Source organism: Cupressus sempervirens, chromosome 10 (assembly GCF_028749045.1).
Source record: "Cupressus sempervirens isolate cs-2001-9-10 chromosome 10, ASM2874904v1, whole genome shotgun sequence".
Lineage (NCBI taxonomy): Eukaryota > Viridiplantae > Streptophyta > Pinopsida > Cupressales > Cupressaceae > Cupressus > Cupressus sempervirens.
This window is the reverse complement of record NC_143127.1, coordinates 633,094,081-633,106,202: the sequence shown is the minus strand read 5'-3', so window position 1 is coordinate 633,106,202 and position 12,122 is coordinate 633,094,081. Positions and strand designations below refer to the sequence as shown.

General features: G+C 35.2%; 1 protein-coding gene across 1 annotated transcript; it reads left to right on the top strand.

Moving 5' to 3' along the window:
- The first annotated feature begins 999 nt into the window (after positions 1-999).
- Positions 1,000-11,844, top strand: LOC149535428 (uncharacterized). Its single transcript, XM_089806134.1, has 7 exons — positions 1,000-1,014; positions 1,144-1,198; positions 1,339-1,647; positions 6,195-6,467; positions 6,551-6,647; positions 9,727-9,734; positions 11,721-11,844. Exons 2-7 carry the CDS (start codon positions 1,194-1,196, stop codon positions 11,842-11,844), a joined length of 816 nt encoding a protein of 271 aa, XP_089662260.1. The 5' UTR covers positions 1,000-1,014; positions 1,144-1,193.
- Positions 11,845-12,122: the final 278 nt, after the last annotated feature.

The window sequence follows — 12,122 nt, the reverse complement described above, 5'->3', positions numbered from 1 at the left end:
ATGAATGTATATATTGAGCCTCTTATCGACGAGTTGGTGGAGTTATGGAATGGTGTCACTATGTATGATGTGTCTAGACCAATACGACAAAGACAATTTTAATTCCATGCAATACTTGCATGGACAATACATGATGCCCCAGGGCTAACACATTTTTGTGGTATGTTATAGTGAATTCAAGTTGCGCACAATAATTCTAATTATAAAAATCAACATATTTAATAATCCAATTACATCATTATCTTGTAGGTCTTCAAACAAAGGGAAAATTTGCATGTCCAGTTTGTGGTCCAAAGATGAAATCTCGTCATTCAAAAAGTTTAGGAAAGCAGGTGTTTGATGAGTGTAGACACTTCCTCCACAGGAATCATAAGTATCGAAGTACAGAAAAACATCTTTTCAATGGGAAAGAAGAGACTGCATCAAACCCATGAAGAATGACATCTCGCCTATGGAAGTTGGAATATAATAGAATTAATCGTCGAGGTAATGCCATTCCACCTAATGGTTTATGTTTGTAATTTATATATTTCTATTGTGATTTTTGTTGACTAATTGTGTAATTGATGATCGTGAAGGTCGTCAAGGCAATACTGACAACCTTCCAAAGGGACTAAAAAGCTATCCCAGACAATTTAGTAGGTTTCCCTACTAAGAGCACTTACAAATTGTGCATTTGTTTGATACTATGCATATTTGAAAGAATATAATAGAGACATTGTGGAAAATATTGGATGGAAGGCGTGACAAAGAAAAAATTGTCAAAATTTTTAATGACATACATGAATCCAATCATGCATTGAAAAATTTCATTCACTCAAATAGCAACAGAGATCAAATTAATATAAGTGCCCTTCCATGGTTATTAATGGAGCAGCAAAGTGATGCCATAAAAGAAGTCATACGAAAAATTTGATTTCCCACAGGATTTGCTGTGAACATAAATAATCTCATATCAAAAAAAAGTGAATTTGGGCCGGGCTCAAAACGCATGATTGGCATACTTTCGTCAAGGTAAGTTATGTTCTTCTGTATTTACAATATATTCATAAACTACATGAATTGTTCGTTATGTTATGTTAGAAAACAATGAAATGATTGGTTTATAATTACTGCAGTACGTGCTTCCTCTATCTCTCCCAGAGCACTTCAACAATAACATCAAACAAGTGATATACAATCTTGGAAAATATATGAGGTAAGCAGTAATATCTGTTCAATTTGTTGTATATATTTATTATATTTGTGATTTTTTTTTCTTGCTATGTAATCTATTGTATATTATTTTGTAAAGTCTCATATCTATATATTTTTTGTGACTTGAATCTCTTAATGTAGGTGGTTGTCATCTAAAGAAATCCATAAAGAAGATATAAACTATTGGAAGAGAAGAATTCCTCATTTACTGTGTGAAATGCAAAAGTGTCTACCTCCAACTTTTTTCAATGCACAGGAACACTACCTCATACACCTAGTTGAGGAGATTGAATTGTGTGGACCTGTACACACTAGGTCAATGTGGATGGTTGAGAGGCATTTGAAATCTTTGAAGGCTTTGGTTCGACAAAGAGCACATCCTGAGGGTTCTATGGTAGAGGGATCTATGGTATACCAGACTATGGTGTACATTACTGAATATCTTCCTAAGTTTGCATCAAATATCCATGTAGATCGCATTTGGGATCTCGAGCCTTTTAAAAAATTAGAAGGGGAGTACTTGATGGTGAAAGGTATATTGAGGAAAGTGAGAGGTAATAAATTATAAGATGTTATTGTAATAAATTATTTCTTAATCTTCAAAATAAATCGGTTGTAAGTTGTCTTTTTTTTTTTTGTACAGGTGCTCGAGAGTGGGATGCACTACATTTGTATATTGCAAACAATCTTTGATTGGATGACGGTATGGATTGAACGATGTCAACATTCTGGTCGCACATTAACATGGAAAAGTGTATCTTCATTGGTTAAAGAAGCTCATCGTAATGGAGATTCCAATGTTACGCAATAGAAAATAGATTTAGCACGTGGTTCAAGAGATTTCCAGGTACGTACAAATTTATTAATCACCCGTATGTTTATCAACTCACGATACAATAATTTTGATATGTTTCACATATTATTGCAGGTTAAACACCACAAGGCTATGTTCTATAATGGTCAAAAATTTCGCGTCAAAGTGTTGGATGACATGAAGAAAACTTGTGATTCAGGAATAACTGCAGTCTTTCAAGTGACTAATATTTCATCTAGAAACGACTTACATCCTCAAGAGTCTAAAAATCGATACTATGGCATTTTGGATGAGATAATTGAGTGTGACTTTAGTTCCTTCAAATTAGTACTCTTCGTTGTCAAATGGTACAGGCTACGACTTAATCCAAATGATCTTGATAGAACTGTTATTGAACATGATAATGGATTTACAATGGTTAATACAAGGTCGTTTGAGCCAGTTGGGGATGAGCCTTATGTTCTTCCAAGCCAATGTGAGCAGGTATTTTACTCAAAAGTTCCACATAAACTGGGTTGGTCATTTGTTGTTAGACATGACCCGAGAGGAAGGCCAATAAAGTATAATGTGATGGAAGAAGAAGATATCGAAGAAGTAGAAGATGATGTAGATGGTGATCACGATCGACAGTTATTGGATGATGTTCCTGACACAAATTTTCATGAAGAAGAAGAAGATGATGATGATGATGATGCTGCTACTGATGATGATGATGAAGATGATGTTGATGTTGATGACGATGTTGATGATGATGACAACGATGACGACGATGATGGCGAGGAGGATGATGATGACGACGATGATGATGATGACAAGGACGATGATGATGATGATGATGATGATGATGATGACGACGACGATGATGATGATGATGATGGAATTTAGAGGTATGCCATCAATCCTTAATCTATTTAATATTCATTTCTTGATAGAAATATATTTGTCTTATATATATAGTTACATAGTTTATTCATTATCTATTTAAAAGCTACAAGTTTCAACTACAAATAGAATACTGCTAATCTAAATTAACTATTAATCTAAATTAATTAAATAAAACTATTTAAAACACATATTGATGTGTGAATGTATTGAGCCTTATTTTCTTTCAGGTCAAAAACATTTGTAAGTGTTTAGTTTAGAAAAGGGAATTCATTAAATATCTATAAAAGGGAGTTGTACCTAGAATAAAATTCATAGGGAAAACATAATATAAGTGCTTACCCAATTTGTTGGTTAATAATTCAAGTTTCTCTAACATTTCATTTTAGAATAGGAATAACATTGTATAAGTATGTTGATTTACAGAATAAAACTAGAAAACTTATTTCAGTACATGTATTTGGATCTATGGGATTTACATGGTAAGTAAAAAGAAACCAGTAATCCATTTTAAAATTATTATAATGGGTTTTGGAAGAAATTACAATTATCTTAATTAATATAAAATATCTAACTGAATTTCAAAATGTTATGCAAGTGGCTTTAGTCTAGGTGTTTCCTCCACCTTCACACACATCAAAAAACTTCAAATAGCATGTCCCCAAGGTGACTAAGCCCTCAACTCATCAGCTGATACAAAAACCCAGTTTTAGCCCTTCACTAGGCCTACTTCCCTAGTAGGCTTATAATGTGAGCCTGATTTAAGTGTTTTATTGTGTACCTTTTAATGTTTTTAATTTTTATGTGATGCTAATGATGGATGTGATTATGATTATGATGTGATTATGCTCACGATAATTGAATTACATTTGTAGGAAATTGAACCCCTTTCAGGAGCATCCCGCACAGTCTCATGGATCAACAGGTATAAGTCAATACTCCTTATAGAGTGTCTATTTAATACACTTATCAATAGTAAGATTGATGTCTTCTAAGATCTCTCCCATTTGCAGGTACCAGCGAATAGGTATTTGTCAAAAGTGTCTTCCTCTAGTGAGGGAAATATAGGAATAGAAGAGGAAAGTGAGACATGTAGTTTATCTAGAACAGGGAGATTAACTAGAGGTCAAAGGACTAGAAGGAAATTCAATAAACACATGAAATTTTTCCTTGCTCAAGGGGGGTCATGTGTTCTTATGATGATGAGATGGAAGGCGACATCGAGGTGCCCTTGAGGTACCAACATCTACAGAAACATTGGGTACCCAAGGAACTTCCTCCAATAAACACTGATTTTTGTGTTAACGAGAGGATATATCGCATAGCACCATCATCACTACATGGTTTGGGCCTATTTTCTATGGACGGCATAAAGGTGTCTTACAACAAATTTTCTGAATTGATGGAGTATGTTGGACCATGTTACGATTACAAAAGTTGGATGCATATTGTTAAATATAAAAAAAGTATGCGTAGGTATGTCCTCTCCGCAAATTATATACAACAGCAAGACAATAATCAAAGTAAAAGTTTGGCTATATACATTGATGGAAGGCCAAAAGCAACAGGGAATATTTTAGGTTTTATAAATAGTACACGACCTGGGTCAACTATAAAGCAACCCAATTGCATATTTGAGATGCGTGAGGGAAATCGTGTATTCATCTATGTGATAAAATCAATACATGTAGGGGAAGAGCTTCTTATTGATTACAATTTGAACCGCATAGATACAAATGAGGCTACTATCATGGGGGTGGTACATACTATTAAACCAACTTCTAATCAATAACTCCAACATACCATTTAGTCAATAAATTTTTGGCTAACATTTTTATACTTCATCTTTGACATAGGGGCACAATATGGAGCAACCACCCAGAGGGGATGCTGACGATGCTCCCGGCTCATCTACACATGAGCAGGTAAAACTCATTTGTAATTGTGCAAACTAGATAGAAGCAAAATGTTATTTTTTTAATGTTGTTTTCTTTATTGTTTTGGAGTAATTTTGATAATACTAATACTATTGTTGTCACAGAGGGCTAGTGGTCAGAGGGAGGGAAAGGAACCTGCAGTCCCTCAGCAAGCCCCCCCTAGGGAGGACCCTTTCTATATCGATTTAGCAGAGACCGATGACCCGATCAGTTCGATTAAAATTAATTTAAAGAAAATTAGCAAAGAAATTCTACGTTTGGCAACCATAAAGCCTATGACTCAACAAATAAAAGATAGGGCATCTGAATTGTTGCACACCTCTGAGTCCTTAAAAGTAAGTATTAATGAAATTTTTAATTATAACAAGAGTTCAATAATGGTTTTTATGTTATGCTCTTTTATGGAATTAATTAAAATATGGATGTGTTGTCTTTACAGAGTTTTTTGCTTGATTTCGAGCCTCGTTCCCATGATGAGGGTGTTGCAGGTGGTTCAGGTAGATCGCATGTTCCATTCCCCACTTTTTTTTTCCACTGAATATATATAGGAATGATCATAATCATTGACAATACATGCTCGAACAATCCTTTTTTTTAATACTCTAACAATCTTGTCCATGCTAGTCCACGCGTTCTATATTTATGCATGCTCTAACAATTTTATTTTTCAGCTTCACATCAATTGAATCCTACGATGACGCCACCTCCATCCAGGACAACCACAAATCTCTTTCCGATTGTTGAGTCAACAACACACAGCTTACATGCATCGACTGTTGCACCATCTGCTGGTACACAAATCCCTCTTTTTCTCTCTTATGACAGCAACAAACAGTTTCTTTTTTACAACTTTATAAAATCAATTATCATTTGTTCTTTTATACTTCAATCGTGACAAAGACTTATGAAACTTATGAAACTTTTCGCAATAGGACCTGCAAAATCATTTCTCGGATGTTCCTATGTTCCTAGTACGGGAACGGTGAAGGATGTCACATTGATCGTCAGCGATGATGAAGGAATTCCATTAAAAGTAGCCAAAGTTCCAGGTACTTTAAAGTTATTATTATTCTATAGTGATATAATAGTAATTTAGTTTTTGATCACTCTTCATCAACTAATGATCCCATGATTGTTTTGTAGGGAATGATCTTTTTTGGAGAAAACTTGGTGATGAGTGTTTGCGAATATTTGGGCCCACCATGCGTACCTGGTGGAACATCATATCCTAACTAAAACCCCAAACCACTATTTTGATTTCATATCATTGCTATAATATTTTTCCTTTTCTTCCATTTCTTGAACTATATTAAAGGTAGCTTCACTTCATTTATGAGTCTAACATATTTTTTTTAACTTAAAAGGTGGAATCACCAACGCAAACCGTTGAAGGATGATCTTATAGAGAGCATGACCCAACTCTTTGGACCTCGTGCATTCGAGAGAAACAAGCTCCTTGAAAAAGCTGGTTTATGTTTGAAGTATATTAGGGACCAGTACAGAAAAAATTTACGGGATAACCCCAGGTACAAGTGTCCGCCCTATGTTCCTGAGGCTGAGTGGCAGGCTCCGATTTTGGATGGAAAGTATAAAGCTGACAAGAAAAATAATATTACACCAGTGGAGAGTACAGCAAGGTATGTGATACTGTTGAGAATCTAATTATGTACTAATTAACCTCCATATTTATACTATCTAACATATTTCAAACTTTTCATAGATTGCCTGACACATCAAAGGCAACAAAGGCAAGACTAGAAAAGCACGGGACACACAAGCTCGGCTCTAGTGGTTTTTCGAAACTTCAAGCAAGAGTTGTAAGTATTAGTAAATGAAAAATTGTATCAAATTTTTTATATAATGTGAAGGGATATGCTAGGACTCCCTTATTTAGCTCATCAATTATAAATAGGTCAATAGAATATAATAACAATAGTGGATTTTCATATTCAATATAAACAATTCAACAATTGAAGTCAAGACTCTGCAATCTAGATTAGTGAAGAAAACTTGTGATTCACTAATATGACATTATTTAAAATCTCACCCTTGACTGAATTTTCCTCCAATAGTTGAGAATAAAGGCAGTGATTGAAAGAATGAGGGAATGCAGCAGCACTTGCAGCCATTTTTATTTCCAAAGAGTTGAACTAACTCTTACCCAACTTAAGAATTTGGAGAAAATATGTTGGTACAAGAAAAGCATACAAACACGCAACATTTATATAGTAGATTGCTCCATCAAAACTGCTCAATTTTTCTCCTATTATATTGTGATGGATATAGATGATTTGCTATTGATATTTTAACTACCCTCCATTGGTTGATCAAACAATGCAAGTAAAATTCACCATACCACGCAAAAATGTTGGGCTTAGAGTTCAAGAGATTCCTCACAGAAGACGATAAGAGAATTGGCTTCCAACAAGGCTATAGAGCTGTGGTTGAATGGCTATGAGCTGAAATTAGTGTGGAAGGTTCTAATACTGATGCATCTCAGCCATAGGTAAATAAGCTAAATGAAATTTATTTCAAATTGAATACTTTACCAATTAGTCTATTTGATGTTAAGTTCCAATATAAAGTGAGTATATCTGTTTTAAGCAAGCAATGATAACAATGCGTAGGATGTTGGAATGCAGCCTGACAATCCTTCTACACAATCTATGGATGTCGAAGGTTCGCATGATGTGCATCCCAGTGGTGGAGGTATACATTTGCTATTAAAAATTTTATATGTAATTGCAATTGGTGTTTGGATTAACGTAACATTTTGTATAGCAGCTGTAGAGGATCGAGGGGTCGATGTTCATGACCGTGTTGACGTTGAGTCCAGACAAAATGATGTGGTCAGATTAGGTAAAGAGACACAGTTATGTTATTTAAAATAATTAAATACTTGTAACAATTATAATAAATTATTTTTAATTTAACTCTTTTATTTGTTATTGCAGAGGACCCCCCTTTGCAACAGCATAGGAATTTGAGATCATCAAGAACAGAGAACAGAACAACTGATGAGGGGGAATTGATGATGACACTGATGCTCCTCTTAGAGCTTACATAGAAAAAAGAAATAGAAAGAAAAAAAAGAAATGATTGTCACTACATACCTTAATTGATAATGATTGTATTTTATGTCTCAATGAATTTAATTATGTGCTAATGAATGTTCATGAATTATGTGTTAATGCAGAATATTGATGAATGTTGCATGTTAACGAATCTAATGTGTTAATGAATGTTATCATGTGATATTGATTGAATGTTATCATGTGATATTGATTGAATGTTACATTTTATTAATGGTTGAAAGAATGAATGAATGTTAGATGTTAACGGGAAATGTAGAGTGATGTTGGGGGGGGGGGGGGTTGGGCCAAATGAGCTTCCACCTTCACGTGGTTGGCCCTATTTAGTAGAGAATATTAAACTATTCTTGAAACAAAGTGAAGCTCAATAAGATACTCAAATAACCACCCTACCCCAAAACACACGAATGTGTGTTAATTCTCCATATAGGTTGTGATACACTCATAAACTCCAACGCTTCATAAGAGATCACCACTCTTATATCAATTCCTAGTACAATGTTTGAACTCCAATGGCTATGCAAGGACTTCATAAGTACAAGGGTTACACATATCAAGAAGGGTTAATGTCGTAGTATGTAGAATGAGAGACTAGCCATATTGATAGTTTGATAAGATGGTTTGGCTCTTCCTAATGGGTTTTACAAATACCACATAATCAAATCATCTTGGATTAGCCATATTATCCATTATTGTTGTAGTATTCTATTTTATATCACATACACTCTCTTTCACGGAAATATTTATGCGTGCCCTTAATCTCCAATCGATGCATCCCATCTCTTGGTAACATTCCCTTAAGCCAATTTGTCCAACAATTTGGATATACTGTCTGTACTCCCATATTATGTTGTGATTCTAGTGTGTGTTGTGCTCCATTGGTCTTCTTTTTTATTTCACACACACTACGCACTCTTACTCATTCACACATATCCACACCTTATATTTTTCCAAGATAGAGCCTTTAAAATTTATATTTGAAATCTAAAATTATTTCCATCCCATTGATATTGATATGGGAACCCTAGAGTACTTGTATGAATGGATGTGTATTTTCATTCCCAACTCCTTGTAAATGCAAAGATGTCAGCAATTCAGTCAACAATATAATATTGCTTTATCAATCTTATGCAATCCCTTGCAAGCAGATTAGAAGCTCCCCAAAGGACATTAATTGCTCCCCCTGCATATTCACTACTGCTATGTCAAGGTAACTTTGATTTTATAAATGAGAATTTGTGTCAATGATTAGCAATTTTATCCATTGTGTTGGCACATCATAGCCACGGTCCTCTTAATTGAATGAGGTCTTATTTGTGGCATTTGTCCCACCACACAACTCCTTTATTTGGTTCACCTAGCAAATGGATCACCCAAAATAATTAACTTTTCAGTCTCAGTGCCTTATTAGTATCACACTTCATTATACTTCTACCTTTGTGAGATATATAATTGTTGTTTTATTCATATAAGTAATTGGATATATAAAAGTCGATATGTCCTCTAGAAATTACAACTTGAGATGAGGAGCTAAGAACAAAATAAATCCAGAATATTTCATTATGTGTCATCCCAATATATAGTTTTGTGGTTGTTATTGTTTTAAGTATGAGGTCGATCATCTAGTACCAGCAATGCTTGAATATTGTCTTTGTCTTCACCAAAATAAAATTCTCCATCAACATAGACAAATTGCAATTATGATCTCTAATTGTAGAGTGCTCTAAGAGGCCCTATGCAGATCATTTCCACTGCATACTCCCACCGCATACTTTAGATCTTAATCTTTTCATTGCCTTTGCAGGTGACATGGTAAGTAGTTTTGGTAACAATACTTGCTTTGCATAGAAGATAGCTACTCACTGAAACTACTATGACATCTTCCTTCATCCTCATAGTTGTATAACATGTTATGTATATCATGATTCACTACGTACATAATGTTCTTCATTCTTTTCTATTGATACATATCAAGTTCTAATCTAGTAATCTTCCATCGTTGGTTCCTATTACAAAGTTGATGCCGCACAAGGTGAGTCAGAGATATAGTTTTCCAGTGGTTCAAAAGTTCTCCATCATTATTTTAGGCATGTAATTCTATTATTCTTGGGAAATGATATGTTGTGATACTAGATCTCTAATTTGCTGTCTCTGATTTTCTGTCTTGATCAAGATATTTTCCCAAAAAAAGGTTGATCAGGATTTTCCCAATTTTTTCCAGAATTTTGGCCCACATTTTATCAATAATTTTTTTCCCCTTAGCATTAGCTAGTAAGGAGGAAAATCAAACTTGTTGACTTCTTACCTCCAAATCTGACAAGAACTCCACAAGCTCTTCATCTAAAAACACAGTGATTCTTTTCAAACGCAAATACATCACTAGCAATTCATTTTGTTTGGCCCGTCACAATAAGCACAACATTTCTCCTTTCCATGTCATTGTTTGTGATTGCTATTACATCACCATTGCCTATATAAGCTCAGTAGAAATGGATCAATCGAGAGCACTTTATTATGAATTTAGCTTTCAAATTGCACAACACTGGTTCTTCTGAATCGTAAAAGATGGTAAACAAAACTTGTGAAGCCTAATGAGTATTTTGTGCCTCCTTGAGGTACTCAAATATATGAGAAAAATTACCACAAACTGTCAAAAAGCTATGCAGATCTTTCACACACAATTTTCATTTCAAAAATAGAAGATCATTTTTGTAGCTTCCTGTGTCATTTGTAGGCAAATCATCTTAGTGAATACTGTAAAAAAAAAAAAAAAAAACAAGTTTTTATACCCCTGTGCAGAAATCGCAACTACTTAGGGTATAGTCCCATGAAGAGAGGGGAGCCACTTAAACTGCTAAGAAGTTCAGGAGACTCATAAATCAGCTGGTCCCATGGCTTTTATAGGGCAAATTGTACTAAAAAAAAATTGGTTAAAATTTTTTGGGACATTAGCAGTCTCATAATTCTATGGCACCAATTAATGCTAAAATAATTAATTGAGAGTCTTTGTAATGGCTGATGTATTTGATGTGGAACAACTGAACCAAATTAGGAGTTAAAACAAAGCTAGACTTTTTCATTAAGAACTACAACCCCCTCATGGATCGTAGATCATAGCAGCCAGCCTTACTGGCTCATCTGACAAGTGTTTCTTTGTTGCTTGGCATTTACCTTTTGTAGTTTTTGATTGATTTTGAGGGTTTGACTTAGAAGTTAAATACATTCTAGTTCTGAGCTAATGCAATGTATTTCTTTGCCCTTATGCATAATTTTGAAATACTGCATTTCATAAATACATGTTTGATATTTTTTTGTGAAAACACACCCATCCTCCAAAAAAAATATCATCGTAACACCATCATAACTTTCACACATGACAATTTTTTTCCCATTATTTACAAACATTTCAATGTAGTAAACATATAATTATTGCACTATATTTTGCACACTTTTCTTGTAGAATATATAACTATTGCAGGTTACATAAAAAGACTTTATCAAGATAAATCTGGTTGAGATCCCGTGCAACCCTTCTAGAAAAATATTTGAAGTATAGTTCATTAAACCCATCTTTTTATTAGAGTTCACATTTGAAGAAGGGAGCATGATAGATTGGCCTGAAACAATCCTCGCACTAAGACCAAGCGCGGACCCTCGCCCTCTTGGCCCCAACTAGCAAGCACATAGGACATCAAGCAAGAGGCGGCCTACCTAGTGGAGTGTTGGTATCTACCCTCCCTATTCATGCCACATCTAAATTTATTTCACAGCATCCAATCACCATACTATTGGAATCAGGGAGCTTGTGGCGGGGCCGCTGCGGCGGCGACGGCAGTTGGCATCGCCGCCACAGCGGCCCCACCATATTGCTAACCACGGACATCGCAATTGTGACGTACGCATGCGCATTGCGATGAAATAAGTGTCGCGTGCATAGCGACACCGTCACAATTGATGATTTTGTGTTGCAATTGCGACACATTCGCAAACATTGCGATGGCTAGTGGCATCGACAGCACCGTCGCATGTTTCCATGGACGTCGCAAGTGCAACGCCCACAGATGAACTGTAAAGGCTCCTACCTCAGCGAACCCGTGGGCAGATGTCGACGCCACCTCATTGTAATGCGTGGTGAAGACGTCAGAATTGCGACGGGAACCGCATCCATTGCCATAGGAGCAATGATGGGATAGAATGTTG